Source organism: Oreochromis niloticus, linkage group LG23 (genome assembly GCF_001858045.2).
Source record: "Oreochromis niloticus isolate F11D_XX linkage group LG23, O_niloticus_UMD_NMBU, whole genome shotgun sequence".
NCBI classification, from domain to species: Eukaryota; Metazoa; Chordata; class Actinopteri; order Cichliformes; family Cichlidae; genus Oreochromis; species Oreochromis niloticus.
This window is the reverse complement of record NC_031986.2, coordinates 24102728-24120380: the sequence shown is the minus strand read 5'-3', so window position 1 is coordinate 24120380 and position 17653 is coordinate 24102728. Positions and strand designations below refer to the sequence as shown.

The 17653-nt window shown below is 41.4% G+C and overlaps 1 protein-coding gene and 1 non-coding gene across 27 annotated transcripts in view; one reads left to right on the top strand and one right to left on the bottom strand.

Annotated features, from left to right (window-relative positions):
- The first annotated feature begins 764 nt into the window (after nucleotides 1–764).
- The window catches only part of LOC100690062 (CLIP-associating protein 1-A), a 52189-nt gene continuing 35300 nt past the window's right edge, over nucleotides 765–17653 (top strand). For 9 of the 26 annotated variants that reach the window (XM_025903144.1, XM_019351548.2, XM_019351551.2 and 6 more), the window contains exons 1-8: nucleotides 767–1212; nucleotides 1617–2048; nucleotides 6803–6881; nucleotides 8218–8321; nucleotides 8772–8863; nucleotides 9301–9376; nucleotides 10751–10848; nucleotides 11510–11580. In XM_025903144.1, coding sequence (XP_025758929.1) covers nucleotides 1839–2048; nucleotides 6803–6881; nucleotides 8218–8321; nucleotides 8772–8863; nucleotides 9301–9376; nucleotides 10751–10848; nucleotides 11510–11580 — 730 coding nt within the window. In that variant the 5' untranslated portion in view covers nucleotides 767–1212; nucleotides 1617–1838. Of the gene's footprint in view, nucleotides 1213–1616; nucleotides 2049–6802; nucleotides 6882–8217; nucleotides 8322–8771; nucleotides 8864–9300; nucleotides 9377–10750; nucleotides 10849–11509; nucleotides 11581–16727; nucleotides 17179–17653 lie in introns of those variants that run through there. The other 17 variants (XM_019351540.2, XM_025903142.1, XM_025903141.1 and 14 more) reach the window with 6 other exon arrangements.
- Nucleotides 6359–6487, bottom strand: LOC112844000 (U4atac minor spliceosomal RNA). The gene has a single exon (XR_003216555.1). It is a non-coding gene; the product is annotated as a U4atac minor spliceosomal RNA (small nuclear RNA).

The following is a 17653-nucleotide window of genomic DNA, read 5'->3' as shown; positions in this document are numbered from 1 at the left end:
TTTGTCTCATCAGTCCACAGAGTATTTTTGCCCAGTCTCTTTCTTAATGTTGAATCATGAACTCTGACCTTAACTGAGACAAGTGAGCCCTGCAGCTCTGTAGATGTTGTTCTCTCTGTTCTGTTGTGACCTCCTGGATGAGTCATCAGCGCACTCTTGGAATAATTTTTATTTGGTTCACTGCACTCCTGAAGCCTTACAAATGGCTTTTTAACCCTTTTCCAGACTGATAGATGCCAGTGACTTTGTTTCTCAGCTGTTTCTGTAGCTGTTTCAGCTCTTTTAGCCTGCCTCATTTTGTCATACATGTTCTGTTTTAATTCAAATTGAACTCAGTTTTCCAAAAATGTGGTTAATCATAGGTAATTTGCAGTGAATTACTTTTTCACACATGGCCAGATATGGATAGCTCCCCCCCCCCCCCAAATAAATAAAATCATCATTTCAAAACTGCATTTTATATTTAGTTGGCTTATCTTTAAAAAAAAAATAAAATAAAATTTGCTTGATGATCTGAAACATGCAAGTGTGACAAATATGCCAAACAAATCTAAGAAATCAGCACATTTACAGCCCTTACGTTCACAGTGCGCATAGTGATTTCTTCTGAGACTTTTAGACAACCGGATCAAAATGCAGGCCCTGTCTCTAACCTTTGAGATCTGCAACAGAGCAGTGGTCTCCAAACTCAGTTCTCTCCAACTTCTCATTCACCATAAAAATAAATAAATACTTTTTGCTGTCATCTCGGAGCCAAGTTGGGCCCGGCCTGCTCCAGAAACGAAAATGACACCTCTTGACTCTGACACGCACACCTTGAATTTTTAAAAGGGGTGACCTGAAGCTGACGGGAGAGCCCTCCCACCCATGTACGCCTTCCTCCTGCTGTAGTTGCGCGCTTCTGCCGGGAGGTGTCGTGACTATGCGGCTTCACTCGACTCGCTGCAGGACTCTACGGCGTCTGGCAGGGGTCATGATTTGATTTACTACGGCAAATAATAATCTTCCCCTTTTTCATTAGCAGCGGGCAGCTCGTCAGTTAGAGAGGTGAGGGGTTAGAAGCGCAGACATGGCGTGAGCTGCCAGAAGATTAAGATTTCACCAGCGAGGAAGTGATCGCCGAGCCCCACGGAGGAAAGTAACGGTAGTTTGTGGCCGGAGGCAGCATCGCCACTTCTGACTTTTTTCCCTGGGAACGAGTCAGTCCATCCGGTGAGTGGATTTACAGCCAGTCGCTGAATTAATAACTAGTTAATTAAGCCGCCAGGAGTCCGAGAGACAGGTTAGAGGCGTTCACGGCTCTCCTGCGGGGAGAACAGGGTTGAATTTGCCCGCATAGCTAGCACCAGCTCGGCTGTATTTTTGGATAGAAAGCAGGCTATCAGCGAGCTAGCAGCTGAAGCTAACAGCTCAGTTAAACTGTCCTGACACCTAACTTAATGGTCACCTGTGTTAGCGCCACTTAACGGCCCGTTAGCTGAAAGCACAGAGGCACTGCTAGGACCACGCTAGGATCTGGAGGTCAGCAGGCTGGAGTCTTTTAATCTGGAGGTGATAGTTGTGGAAACTTGGCTCTAATTCTCGCCTTTTTTGTTCTCCCCCTCATTAAATCACAGCAAAGCTGTACAGGAGAATGAAGCCCAATGCCGGGCACAGCCCTCCGCAGCAGGACAGCCTGGAGCTCTCTCCTTCTTCCACATTAGCTGCCTCCTAAGCACAAGCGCCGAGTACGAATCCTGCTGCAGGTCCTGCCAACTGTAACACCTCCGCTGGACCACAGGTGAGGAGGAGCGAGGAGGGAAAACAAGACCACTTGGGGGAGTCCGCTTCCTGCAGCCATGGAGGAGGAGGTGGAGGCGGTGAGCATGGAGTACCTGCTGGAGCAGGTGACGCAGAAGGACCTGGGGAAGAGGCTCCAGGTGGGCCAGGAGGTCATGGAGCTGATCCTGGATGAGGAGAGGTCCCCGGAGCTGGAGCAGGACCAGAGCATGCTGGACAGGATGGTGGATTGCGTGGCCAGCTCCTGGGTCAATTCCAGCAACTTCAAGGTGAGCAGAGCAGCAGCAGCTGGAGGGTGGAGATGGGGTAAAAAAAAAAAAAAGAGTCCCCACATCTGTCAGTGTGCTCATGAATACAGCACTTCAGCCTCAGCTGTTGCAGTACCGAGGGAGTGGTGCTTTTATTTAGTTGTGAAACTCGGCTCGAGAAGTGTCCTTAATATAGAGTGTTGGCTGGGTGTGTTAACTGTCTAACACACCATTTCATTAGGTTTCTCATCCCTCACTGAGTGTCTTTAAAAAAGAGCTGAATGGCTGGTCGTTTTGGGAAGGAAACGCTCTGTTTAAGTCACGATGAGAGTCACTGTATTCTTTCTGAGGAGGTGGGGAATTCCTGAGTTGTAGAAACCAAAAATATTAAAGCCGACCTGTAATAACATGGCATTAAACAGCTCGACAAAATAGAGAATTGGCCAAACAAAGCCCCACTAAATACAAGTGTGGTGTTTATTCTGTTATCTTTACCCTCCAGATGTGTTGTAATGTTTGGCTTCCTGTTGACAAATGACACATCTTTGTAATGTCAGCTGATGTCCTGAGAAATGACTGAAGTTAAGAGTTGAATTTCTGTTTATTTTAGGACCAGGATAAGTTATTATTAACTTAGTGATATGCAAAAGTCTTCTTGGGGTAACCTTTGAAAATGATGGTGAAAGCCTGCTGAGCAGTTTTCAGTGCTTCTTGGTTTCAGATTGTGTTAGTGTACGGTGCCATTTGAAGGAGATCTAACCATCCTTTCTGTTAAATAGAAGAAAATAGAGTCCAGAATTATGATTTATTTTATTGTGGTTTTTTAAGGTGGTACTTTAAGTCTTCCTGCCTCTTATTCCCCACCTCGTTTGTGTGTTTGAGCTTGAAACCGCTCGATGCTAATTACCACAGCTCCTCGTGGAGCGCTGCTCTGTCTGAGAGCTGATGAAAAACCCACAAGCCTGTTTACCTTCAGCTGCAGTCAGCCCGGTTCCCCGTGCTGCTCGATTAGCATGCTGTACATGGACGTTTGCTGCTGCCGCCGCTGGTGCTGGTTAATCAATAGAGATGGGAGTAGTGCACAGTAATGTAGAGCTGCTTTAAGCTGATGATGTCACTTTTTAATGCAGCGGTGCCAGAGAGGACGAATCAGAGTCGTGCTGACTCCACAAATATGCAAAATAAAACAAAAACAACCATCTGCTGTTTAAGTTTGTGTAGTTTAAACAAACGAAACCGTCAATGAACCCTCGTGTTTCACGCCGGTCAGATAGAAAGGCTGCATGTAAATGTGCCAGACTTAGCCAAACAAACACTGAATAAAAGCATGTTATTGATTAATCGATTAATCATAGAGAATCTAAGGACAGTTACAGAGCTCCTGACCCTGATGATGGATTTACTCAACTGTTACCATTTTTCACCAGCTCTGCTTCTTGTACAAACTACATGTAGCTACCCAGTTCTTTTCTAATATTACTTATTAAAAATGCCTTAAAACTCAAAGCCAGACTGTGGGAACAAACCGTCCAACATATCTGAGGCTTCTGTAATGTCTCTCAGGTTTCCTTCATATATGTTCTTCTCATGGTCGTATTTTTCTTGGGTTCAGTTAAGTTCACTTTTATTTATATAGCAGCAATTCACAGCAACATTCAGTTAAAGACCGTGTAATAACACAGCGAAAACCCCAATAATCAAACGACCCCCCTATGAGCAAACATTTGGCGACAGTGGGAAGGAAAAACTCTCTTTTAACAGTACGACTAGTTGGAGTTGAGGGGAGGAAGTCAGGACAAATTTATGGATTTGTTTCTGATATAGGTAGAGTTTGTGTTACCTGATTTAATAGGTTTTTTCCTGTCTGATAGACAAAAAAAACAAAACGGTGGTAATATTCAGTGAATGAAACTCCAATGGTAAAAATGCTTTGGTGGAAGACCAGATGTTTTTTTTATAAACATCTGTTTTATAAAATAGATGTTTGCAGCATTGTCTACCAAAGCAAACCCTCTGTAAACCCTCAGCAGCCGCTCAGCTCCTGAACGGCTGCTGAACTTTTAGTCTTATTAACTAAAATGCCGGATTTTTCACTGGAGTCTGGTGTGGCATCATTTCACTCAGTAGTAAGAGCAGCGGATACATACGGACCAATCGTATCGCTGCATCCCGCGCTGCCCTGGAAACACAGCCTCCTCTGTCCGTCCTGGTGATGTCTGTGGGGCCGTAACGAGGACGGCGAGGCTCCCAGGCGAGCATGGCAGAGGCAAGCTTAATTTACCAGCACCCATTAGCCCAGTTTCCTGCTCTGTGTGAGCGAGCCAGCAGGTCTGACAGAGACTCAGCTTCCAGCCAGTCGCTGCCGTTAACAGGGCACTAAAACCTTCCAGCGCTGAGCGTGAAGGATGGAGGAGGGCTCCTTCACAAGCTGTTAGGATAATGGCTCGTGTTAATCGATCACAGGCCTCTGATGTAAATTAAAAGGCTGTCCAGCCAGCTGTAAATACAGGCTGCTTATGGGCGGCCTCTTATGGCAGAAGTGAAGTGCTTAAATATGAGGGAAGGATTTAAGATGATATGAATAATGGATACATGTTTAGATTAATCTCCATATTGATTTCTTCCTCTCTTTAGTGGATCAAATGTCAGAAACACTCATTTTATTTGTAGTAGTCTCTCGCCTCTGTCAGTGCGCCCCAGGGCAGCTGTGGCTACAATGTAGCTTGCCATTGCCAGTGTGTGAATGTGTGTGTGAATGGGTGAATGACTGAATGTAGTGTAAAGCGCTTTGGGGTCTTTAGGGACTGAGTAAAGCGCTATACAAATGCAGGCCATTTACCATTTAGTTGAATTATTCAAATGTCACCACAAAATCCAAAGATATTCACTTTATCATCATGTAAAGCCGAAAAGCAGCAATTCTCCCTCTTCACATACTCATGTCCAGATGTTTTTGGGTGATCTAAAGGTTAAAGGTCATATTTTGACTACATATCTGCTCTTTGTGATATGATATGGAGCTGAGAGTAGAAAACACTGTGATAAACTGAGTGTTCAGAGCAGTCTGAAGCCTGAGCTTTAGCTTCACTGGGATTGCTTTTACATATTTGAAGTGTTGGCCATGTTTAATATGAATCCCCACTTCTTAATCAGGAGACATGTGACAGGAAGTAAGGCAAAACTAAACAGATCCCTGTAAACTTGAAAGTGTTTTTCATAATCCAGATTATTCCCGCTCAGAATGAACCACAAATCTCTGCCAATCTGCATAAGGTTATAAAAGTGAGTCTATAATACCTTCGTTATAAGATGTCAAAGCATTTTCCTCATATTTCACAATTAATTCATTGCACAATTGATAAACAAAAGTGTATTTTATGTAAGTGAGACCTACCCCAAAATAAGTGACCTCAGTGGCTTTCCTTTAGTGGACACCAACAGATTTCATATGCAGGAAAAAAAAACTGTTATGAGTTAATTATTTTAGTCACTTCTAACATCATGATGTATTTAATATTTTTTGTCAGAATCAGTGAAAATACCCGTCTTTTACTCTTTTATAGATACACAGTCGATTAATTAGTAAGCAAACAATCATTAGTTGAAATAACAAAACCAAAACACAGCTAATATGAAAATTTGGGTTATTATCTAAAAAGTGTGACTTAATAATGCAAAATTTCAAGTTATTTTCTCCAAAGTTTGAGTCAGTAACATGAAATTTTGAGACAATAATTGGTTTAATAATTTTGGACTCATGGATGGCAACTTTTTATTTTCTTCTTTTTAGTGGGAGAGACAAGATTCCACAGAAAAGTGAAAATATGTGAGATTAAATCAAATCTAAGAGCTCAGTGAACGAAAACATAAATGCAACAAAAACCTGAATAAGTTAAAAAAATATTTAAAGAACCGAAATAAAGTATAAAATATACAGTAGGTGTAAGTTCAATTTGAAAAAAAAAACAAAATCTCTCTCTCTCTCTCTCTCTCTCTCTCTCTCTATATATATATATATACAATTTTAAAAAATTATATACAATTTAAAAGCAGTGAATATCACTCCAAGTATATAAGAGCTTACAGGTAAATATGTAACAAATGTGAGTATGAATATATTAAAACAAAGTGTCTTGATAAATTTAAATAAACTCCTTGGAATAAGAATGGCGTTGTTATACAATGAAAATAGATTGTAACCTAACTCGTTTAAATATCTACGTCGGTGTCGTCCCACTCTCCGTCCAGCGGATGGCGCCATAGCGGAGGCGGTCTTTTATTTCAGTCGCTCTTACATTAGTCACGTTCAATCTCTCTCTCTGTTGTTGAGAGTTTCCAAAAATTGCACCGTGGTCTGAACTCGCGGTTCAGGTGGTGCGAATGTGTTGATATGGTGTCAGCAGGGAAGCTCTCACTACGCGTTCATTGAGTTTCCCAAACCACCCCATGACAAGGAAAGTTATTTCCCCGTACCCCGAAGCGCTGATAGTAAGATCTACACAGCGGCTACACTCACGGTTCACAATCAGGTCAGCGCTTCAGCTCACGGGACCGCAGTTCACACTGTTAGCTCACATCACAAATACACCAGCAGCCTTTATTCGGCCTTTTTCTACCTTTTTAGAGCTGAAACCGCTGCTTTTCCGTGTTACCCATAACCCTTTGCGGCTCATATTCAAATACTGTGCTGCTGCGGCGCTGTGGAGCTGCCGGCCCTGGAGGAGGAGTCACTGTGGATCAGTTTAACCGCCTGTGTGATGGTGTGTGTGTTTCAGGTGGTTTTACTGGGGATGGATATCCTGTCGGCTCTGGTGAGCCGGCTGCAGGAGAGATTCAGGACACAGGTTGGAACTGGTGAGCCTCTCCTCGTTATTTACTGCACACATAATAACAGTATAACAACATGAGCTTCAGCCTACTTTTAAAAATGACTTCAACCTGTTTTTGTTAGTTTTAGATAGATGTATTTATACTAAAATAATACTTTGTGCATTAAAAAAATCTGTTATTTTATTAAATATTTAGAAATGTCACAAAATGTATATAAATATGCATTTTTCTCAAATTAAAAGTGTTTAATTTACATTTTGATGCACCTTAAGTGCTTTTATTTTATGTTTTCATTGCAAATCTCTACATGTGTGTATTAAATGTAATTTATATTATTATTTAAGGTTAATGTTACTTTATTGTTTTTCATAGGAGGAAATGGCTGGAATGATAGTTCGATATACTAAAATATCAAAAACTGCAATAAAAAAAACCACTTAAAAATGAAACAACTGTGTTTTCTTACATTTACACGATGGTGTGTGATAGAAGGACACCAGCAAGAGGGTTTATAAAGTGATAGTGAGACCTGTTAGAGAGAAAAGAGCCTGCTACTCACATTAAACACACAGCAGTTTGAATCAATAAAAGAGAAAACACTGCAAAGAGTTAAAAACAGTTTACAGGAATCAGCTTCTCAGACTGACTGTTAGAGCCAAATATTTATTCCAAATATGTGAACTTATTTCTAGTAGAGGGGTTTGTGTCCATCATCATGTCTTCTCCAGTGTTTAACATCTAGTTTTCTCACACATCGTGCTCACCTCTTCAAAAATGATTTGCAACTTTCAGCCAAACTGCGTGATACTGTGTGGCCAAACACGCGTTTTATGTTATTTTTGAAGTGTTGTGAGGAAGTACTTTTGATTTCAAATGTATTTATTTGTCTGCATTAGACAGTTCCTCCCATTCCTCACTGTTACTATAATAAAACCACCGATACAGGCAGGATTTCATTCATGTGGCTCACAGATATTTAATCCCATTTTACTCTGTGCTTCTCTTATTTAAACTTTAGTAATCCTCCGTAGACTTAATGTTTATATCACAGCCATTATTTTTAGTCTTTCACTTAACTTACTCTCTGTGCTGTTATGGAAGTAATGGAAGTAATCTCTATAATCAGATGACGAGTGCAGCAATAGGAAAATTGATTCAGTACTCAGAGTTCACACCCCACAGTTTCAGCTTCAACAGATGATTTTATTTTCCTGACCAAAGCTTAGATTCTCTCTATATTTCTTCTAGTTTTAGAAACACTGCTTTAATATCCAAACATGGAGGTTTTTGCTTTAGATTTTAAGCTTTCTTTGTGATATCACTGCAGGCTGTAGACACCAACTCTCTCTTCCTTTTTCAGTCCTGCCCAGTCTTATCGATCGACTGGGAGACGCCAAGGATCAAGTCAGAGAGCAGGACCAAGCACTTCTGCTGAAGATCATGGACCAGGCTGCAAACCCACAGGTACACATACTCTTCATCATATCTCCTTTTTCATGCCTTTAGTCACAAGAGATCCACCTTAACAGAAATACGTTCAATTACCATCAACATTTGTTGAATTTAAATGCATCCCAGGAGCTGTTCAGAGTGTTTTCCAGTATTGTGAGGTGATATTTCATTCAAACAACTGTTTTGCACGATATAATAACCTCATGGTGGCGCTGACCTATCACATCTGGTGTCATAACTCTGCAAACTACAGGGGAAAAAAGACGGCACAGGAGAAATTTTGCCATCAATGATTTAAATTCAAATTTAAACTCACAGAAAAGTAAATTACCATAGTCTAACACACACATTTCCACACGCATGTTTGGATTTATCCACCACAGCCTCGTCCTCCAACAGAGCGTCACTATAACGTTACAGGTGACGTGTTAATGTCTCTCTGTCTTCTCCCTGTGCGTTCAGTATGTGTGGGAGCGAATGATGGGAGGATTCAAGCACAAGAACAACAGGACCAGAGAGGGACTCTGCCTGTGTCTCATCTCAACTTTAAACGTGTAAGTTATTAGCATTATTGAAAGCAGTAACTGATTTATAATGTAACAGCAGGTTTGGCGCTTATATTTGGGACTCTGTTAACTCTTTGTTTGTTTATTTAGTTCTAAAGTTTCAGGAAATATTCAGAGAGGTTTATCACAGCTTCAGATATAAAACTGTCACATCTTCTGATTTTTATTTCAAAAGTTCAAACCTAAAACTGGTTCATGGGATAAAAGAAAAGCTGCAAATGTTCACGTGTGAGAAGCTAGGGACGGTTTGGTTGTTTTTCCTTTTAAAAAACGCAGAAATTAGTGTGTGGGTGATTTTCAAAATAAAAGAGCACGAACTGGAAGTTTTATTCACAGTAAAGGAAGCGTACTGATAATGTCATGTGTCTTTGAGCTCACCTCCAGTTTTACTTGACTTTAGTCAGTTTTGTGTTTTGATCTTTCAGGTTTGGCTCTCAGAGTCTGACGCTCAGTAAAATCGTTCCTCACATCTGCAGCCTCCTCGGAGACCCCACCAGCCAGGTACAATGCCTGCTCACTCACACACACATACGCGCACACACACCAGGTTACACTGTGGTTGGAGCCGCTTTCACACATGCACCGTGAACAGCTTCTTGAGGATCGAGTCGGATTGTTTTCCACAGGAAGCTGGAAAATGTCCGCTTCAGACATGTTCTCACATCAAACCAGGTAACGCTAGATAAATTACTTTAAAAAGACAGAAAATATATTAAAATGTGCAATAATTCAGCAGTGAATCAGTGAATAGAAAAATGCTGTGATGCATAATTGTGTAAAAAGACAAGCTGCTACTTAATAAAGTAAGGCTGAGGATGTTTTAGGTTGAAAGATTTCTGCTGCTTCCAGCCGTTGTGTGAAAACTTAAAACCCCCTCACCAATCATTTTACTGGCTCATCTAGCAGAGTTTAGCAGGCCTGATGGGCTGTAGTGGTTCATATGCAGTCAGTATCTGAGACTTACATACTGGAGTGCTCCAGAAACAAGTGAAAGGACTTAACACTCAGGACAGCAGCTGAGCGGCAGTCCTGTGATGGCTTTAAACAGCTGTACTGTGCAGGTCAGCCAACTTCCTCCACATTCAGCTGGAGAACAGTTTCTTTAATCTGCAGTAATCTTGGTGTTTGACTGCCCTCTGCTGGTGGAGTTCAAACATTACACCATAGTGGACCTGCTTTAGCTGCTGTCCTACCCACACTGCTTTACAGGGATGAAGTCTGTGGTCCTCCAGCTCTGCATCAGGATCCTCAGCTATCGTCTGTCTGCTCCCCTCTCTGTTTGCTGTTTACTGATTGGTTCATCATCGCCGGAATCACACTTCCTCCTCAGGACAGGAAGCCGTGCCCATGAACTTCCCTTCCCAAAGCCAAACACACTCACGCATGCTCAGTCAGGCCTTCAACTACCCTTATCAGATTTTAAAGTCTATAGTTTTTGTTTGATTTCATCACTAATCAGTTGCAGAGAGAAAAAAGTCACAGCTTTGAACACAGTTCAGATGTTTAGTTTAAAGTCGGTGTGTATTTATTGTTGCTTTTAATCTGCATCTAGACGCTACAAAACAAAGAGAACGATTTAAACCGGTGTAACGTGGAGCTTCTTTCAAAATAAGAGTGAGAACGTCAATGTGGAAGCGTCACTGTAAATGCTGATACACACACAGATGGATTTGCACCAGGACACAAAGTAAAGAAAGAAAGACACCTAACGTTAAACGTGTCATCACAGTCATGTGTTTTTCTGCTGTGACAGCAGCCAAAGAGCGTCATGGGAGATGATGTAATTGTTTTTAAAGTGTCGAACACATATTCAGGATGATTTAAAGCGAGCGATCTCTTTGTGTTCAAGTAATGTGTTTACCTGTTGGCCCACAGGTGCGTGATGGCGCCATGAACTGCCTGGTGGAGATCTACCGGCACGTCGGCGAGCGAGTGCGGATCGACCTGGGAAAGAAGGGCCTGCCTCAGTCACGGTGCGTTCAACGCTCCCTGTAAATCTCATCACGTGAAGGGCTCTGTGGTACTGCTGGTGGTGCACACTCACATTACTCTGTTACAAGTAGAAAAGTAACAGACGTTTAAATAACTGTGCTTCACATAAGAAGGAAAGGCATTCACAGCCCTTTAAAAACACTGTTTCTAATTAGTTTTTGTTGGGTTTTTCACTGCTTAGATTGGCAGTGATGGTCTTATTAATTAACTGACTTTTAGCTTCAGCTTTAATCTGATGATCAGTGTCTGATTAACTGGCAGATAATTAGGTTATTAATTGAATAATCAGGAAATAGTTTTCATTTTAATCGCACAAACAGTAACTGACTGTTATCAATAAAGCTCGTCCTTTAAATGATGGGTGCTTCCTCCTCAAACTGTCCATCAGGTCAGCAGATGTGACAGTGACATTGTGGTTCTTGGTGTTTGTTCTATTAATATCTGCCGTCGTCTGTGTATTTTTGGAGGCTGTAGACTCTGTGCTGTTACTTTGGCCTATTTAAACGCTCTCCCAGGAGCCTGAAATGAGCCAGTTTTCTGTTTTTCAGAGGACACAGCAGGGCCTTTTTTTTTAACTTGGTGCTTTCCTCACATCATAACACCGGCTGGTTCTGACTGTCTGCTCCGTCTCTCTGTGTGCAGGCTGAACGTCATCTTCAGTAAGTTCGATGAAGTCCAGAGGTCGGGGAACATGGTCCTGTCACCTTTGTCGGGTAAGTCCTGCAGCGTTTTATGAGCTCGGTTTGGTTTATGGCGCCGGAGGCAGTTGTCATGGCAGCGTTAATTTGTTTATTTCATATTTTCTATTGTCGATTGTTGAAAGCAGCTTCGAGACACGCGACATGTGACCCTCCCAAACTGCACCAAATTTGTCTGTCTATGTCAGGGCTCTAGACTAACTTTTTTTCTTAGGAGCACCAGCACAAAAGTTAGGTGCACCCAAATTTTTCAACCGCATTGCTGAACCCCACTGCTTTACATGTTCACTTTTTATTTTAGTTTTTTAATTGCTGTCCATACAGACAATATTGATCTTGTCTTTATTTGGAGCACATTTCTACAAGAAAGAGAAGTTACTCAAAAAGTACTTGTGCTTAAAGTACTGTGGCACTCTTTGGAAATATTGTAGACAATGTTAAACTTAATCATCATCTCGGCCTCCTCTGACGAACTGTTTGCTGCTGCCTGCTGCTGAAAGGCAGTGGGGAGAGGGGACACTTGGGCAGTGCATTTATCGTAGCATGTAATGTATTTTCTGGATACACTGTGCTTTTTCAGCATTCAGAGGTTGATGGGTCCGTGTCAGAGCTGGCTATGAATTTTAGACGGATCAGGCCTTAACTTAATGAAAAATATATCAATAGTTCTTTTCATCTTTTCTCATTACCCACAGCTACATCCTCTTCTGCCAGGCCTAGGCTTCTTACTAGGGCTGGGTATCATCACTGATTTCTACAATCCATTTGATTCCGATTCACAAAGTCCCGATTCGATTCCATTCAATTTTGACTCAGACAGTCAGAAATACTATAATTCTGATCATTTGTCAGTACTGACACTTGTGAGACTTCATGAGAGGTGTAAGCATCACAGCAGATGCCTTTGTGTCAAAGTAACTGAGGATAAAACACAGAAAAACATGAAGGAGATTTTCCTGGCCTGGCTTTTTATAGCAGATAAACTTAAAAATATTCTGCAGTAGAACAAAAACTGAAGAAATCCATGAGTCAACATATAAACATGCTGCTGAAGTGAAGCAGAGCAAAGTTACAGAGGTTTTATTAGAGACACAGCTAAGCGTTTTGCAATTTGGCATAATTTAAAAAAGTTTACATTTCTTTGCTATTAAAGAGCAGAAATGAGGCTTTCTTGTCAGAGGTCATTTTTTGAAAAAAAGCCGACATCTCACTGATTCTGATACGTCGGGTCTGCGCTTTGTGTTTACGTCTTTGTGCGGAATCTGTTTACCTGCTCTCATTGGCTGTTTTAGCTGTTTGGTTGGTTTTAAAATAGTTTTGTGAATTCTAAGATTCTGGCGTTTCTGGCAAAATATATTTATATTTAAAAGTCGATTCAGGATTTAATGAATCAATATCGCTTTATTCAAGCTACTCACCTCTCTCTATCCGCCTGCACTTTCAAACATACACATGCGTAGGACTACAGGAATATCTGGACCACGACCAATCAGAGAGGTCCCGCCCCTGACTATCTCTTATTGGTTTAGACCACGATATGGTCATAATGTGTGTCTGTTGTTGACCACACAGAGACTTTCAGACTTGAAGAGGATTTTTTTTTTTTTGTTGTTGCACGATTGAGAAATTAAGTCGCATATGCGACCAAATTAAGTCGCACTCTAGAGCCCTGTATGTGCACACCTACTGAACTCCATGATAGGCCTCATAAATGAACCCAGAAGCGTCTGAGTTACTCCTGTTGATCACCAGCTGACTTGTACCCGGTTTATGGTTTATGTACTGAGTTCGTCAATGGAAAGTCCTGAATGCTGTTTTTGGGTAGCAGGAAATATTTTCAGTGTTCTCCAATGCTGCGGGGCTGGGGAATTCATTTTTATAAGTCAAAGATAATCTCTGTGTTGTGGTTTCATCTGTATTTATGCACAAAATCAATCAGTCAGGGAGGAAACTACAAACAGGGCTGTCACTTTGTCCTCTCACACTATACTCAGCTGATGCTTCTCATTCCTCTCGTGTTTTGGGGACTTCCTTACCTGGATGATTGAGAAGTTATCGAGATGTTTTCACAGATTTAGCTTCCTGGGCGATGTTTTTTTTGTTTGTTTTTTAAATAAAGTATAACACAGAGTAAACAAAGAGTTCATATCAAGTTACAAAGTTGCAAAACTGAGGAAAACTGAAGCCTGATGGTTGCTGCTGTGAGCGAGCAGGATATTATCCACAAAAACTAAGACAGTTTATGTTTTCACATCCAGAGATAAAGAACATCCGAATCTAGGGTTGGACCATTAATCAGAGCTTAATCTTAATTATTATCTTGACTTTCAGTGATTATGAAAGCAAGATAATGGTGATAAAACTGGAGATAAAACAGTTTCTCTTTGTCTGTTCATTTTCTCTACAAAGCTCTCAGTTTGTCTTGTGTTTCAGTGCAGAAAACAGGAAACCTTGTTAGATATATCAGTAGAAAACAGCTGCAGTTCTCTGTCTTCAAGTAAAATCATACTGATACACTTTGAGTGTCCTTTGATCAGAAAAAAGGAAAAAAAAGACCAACATTTATGAATTTCTTGAAAGGAACAAATCATGAAGACGTGTTTGGACTGGTTTGGTGATGAATAGATGGAAAGATTTTGGTGAACAAGATCTGCTTAGAGGAAGTAAGATGTTTATGTAAGTTAACCTGTGAAGGATTATTAACTGGTAGAGCTGCCTTCGTCTCCGATCTCTCTCCAGGTCCTTTTTGGTGATGCCTGACCAAAGTTTTGATTGGATGGTCGGCTCTCCACTCATCTGTCCATCTGGACTCTGATGGCCAATAGCGAACAGTGGTCGCCCTTTCAAAGTGGGCTTTTTCTGAGACACTCGTTAGCCTAGACGCCTGACTCAATAACAGATGGTCCTGTGTGCATGCCCATTTCTTCTGTTTATTTATTTATTGGTTTCTCTTTTCACCTTCACATAACAAACACTTGGTGTTTGGTAAGTTAATAAGTAATGATGCTAAATAATCAAGATTACAGTTAATAACTAAGATAACTGTGATTTCTGGGTACTGCAGATGAGACCATCTGTCTCATTTCTATAATGCTGACTGTGTCATAAAGGCCTGAGGAGCTTTGAGAAATCAGAGATGTGGCTCAGATGTCTGAAACACACACAGGCCCAGTAATGTGTGACACCATTAAAGCTCTTTTCAATAGTTTCTGCTCAGTTATAAGAAGGTTCTGCTTCATAAGGAGGAACTGAGGGGAAAGACCTTCCCACTGAAGAAGGTGTTAGCTTTTTAAGGTTCCTTACACATGTTTATAGCAAACGTGCAATTATATCCGGGGATGTCCTGGCATGGAAGCATGTTTGAATTTGTCATTTTCACTTTCTGATAATATTTTGCTCATAAAAATAAGTTCATACAAAAATTAAAAACCCACATATCGATTCTGTGGCCCACTAAAAAGATTTAATTTGCTAATTGGATTTATTCCTCTCTTTGTCTCTGTTGGTCCTGTGGGGTTTAGATGGAGGCTGTAAATCTAAAAGTGAGAGAAAGTACATGTTGTACTCATCAGTGAGTCTCAGTGTTTCTGCTGGGAAGCCCTCTCCATGGTGAAAAGCTGTGCGTGCTATCTTTCAGTGAGAAAGAAACCCGAGCTGCCTTCTTTGTTCCTGTGGACTGAAATGAGCAGATTTCAGTCACTTCGCTGCAGGAAAAGTGACCCTGCAGAACACAGACGGGACAGTTTACACAGTGAAAAGCAGCTACTTATGTTTGGTGCTATGGCTGTGTAGCAGAACAGGGAAGAAAAACTGCTGAGCAGTCATTAAAGTGGATGAATATTGTTTCTGAGCAGATGTGTTTTGTTTGTCTCTGTGTGATCTGTGCACAGAGGTTATGGTTAGCAGACCGGAGCGAGTGACATTAAACTGGTTTGATGGTCTCATGAACTTGTGACCTCGCTCCATCTCTGTGGTCACATGGGTCAGCTTTCATCTCAGGAGGCTGCTCAGCTTTGAAAAGAAAAGGCACAACCACCTTCCTTTAGGAAAGCCTGATTATCATTCATCCCAGGTTTTGTTGTTAATTAATATATCTGCCATATTTGAGCTCAAACATGGCCCAAGATTTTTCAGCGTTACTGCAACAGCAGGAACGCGTATCTGTTATTCATGTAGAGGCCCAAAAAAACCCAGTATTGACAGATGATTACATACAAAGAAAAAACAGCAGCTTACACACGTCATATTTATAAACCTTCAGTCTGCTCAACTTTAATCTTTAAGAAAAAGAAACTTCATCACACAGCACATTCATTTATTTAAGTGTGTAAATGTAATAAACTGAAGTGAAATAAGCAGGTTTGTTTCAGGTAACAGGAACAAAAACACAAGAGATGAAACTCTGACTTTTCTACATCTTCACTAAATCTGACTCATTAATAATCACTTTGCCTCTCTGGTTTTAGTAAACAGTTTATCCTGATTAATTTATAAGGTGACGTAAGCATGACTGCTAACTACACAGCACCTGTAATGAGTCCGTGTTACATTACCTGACAGAAATCTGTGTATTTTCCTGTTATTTCTGACCATCCAATGAACATAAATGGGCGTTATGCACGAGCAAATGAAATCTAGTACCACACTGACCCCTGGATCCAGGAGGATCCCTGGATCTGGATTAGATTGTGATATCTTCCTGAGAACTTCAAGACAAAAGCAGACAGTTTTTCTGATTTCAGTGTGATTTGTTTTTGCAAAGCTCTTATTGAAAACGTCCAGTTTCCTGATGTCTCACAGGGGCAGTGTTGTAATGGATCCTTCCAAAAACTACTGGATTCTGAGCTGCACTTTAAAGATTGATCACTTTAAACCGCACTGAGCTCTGATCAAATTCTCCCGCAGATCTGTCCTGATTACTGAGTAATCCTGCTGGCAAGCAGACAAGCTGGACTGATGACATTGGCTGCTCTGCAGAAGTGATGATGTCACATTTAAAAGTTGACTGAACAGCTAATGACTAAACGAGTCCTGACATTAATAAAGACTCACTCCTGTGTGTAGTGCTGGGCCCTGTCTGGCAGCTGAACTGATATGGAGGACTTATTTCACTTTCCTCAGACACGCGGCCTGATTGTTGATGAAGACTGGTGAAGATTACAGAGCGGCCAGCCTATTAATATCTATTTTAGGGAAAGGTGTCACTTAAAAAAAACTAATTAGGAAGGTTTGTGTGTTCATCACAAGGCTTTAGTGTGTTTCAGCCGCACAGCAGAGGAGCAGGAAACTTCACACTGACCTGGAAAACAGGGACGGGAGTCAAAGAGAGCAGAGAAGTGGACCAGAGTGACAGGCAGGAAAAGAAAGGAATAATAAAACAAAAGTGGGAGTCAGTCACAAAGAAGAAGTGCCTTTACTCTCAGAGCCCAGGGCTCTTATTTTGTAAGAGCAGTGTCAGCTGTCGTCCCTACAGTCACAAGACCGGGTTGGAGGGGAAGGGAGGAGGCAGGCAGCAGTGCGTTAGCTCGGAGTAGCTGACAGGACGCCAGCATTTGTCCTCCTGCAGATCCACAGGGGACGGTGTCGCCTCTGCAAGCAGGCTGCCGTTTGCAGGTAAATAACAAGTCGGAGCATTTTTCTGTGAAACCTACAGACCTGCTGTAACCGTCTGCAGAGTTCAGGGAGGACATCTGAGCTGCATGTTTGTCTTCATGTGAGAGCTGATTAATGAAACGACTTTTTCTGTAATCCTTCGTAATTACATCATAATTAGGATCCGAATGCCACAAGTAGCTGAAGCGCGCTGATGTGTGTAATCCTGCTGCTCTGCTCCTGCTGAAGCATTTCACTCATTCCCAGTATCCTGGGAGAAATGACTGCTTTAATTTGAGGAAAACTGCTGCTTTCTGCCTCTGTTCTGCTTGTTGTTGAAGGTACTCGGGTTTCTCAAAGGAAGATTACCTGTTAAGTCGGGCTTGAACCTGATTTGAAGCAAGTTCTGTTTCTTAAAGGAGGCTTAAAGAAGTCGTAAAAGCAGATAAATAGGAGGTAAAGTGGTAAAGTGTTAGCGGTTTAAAAACTGACATCA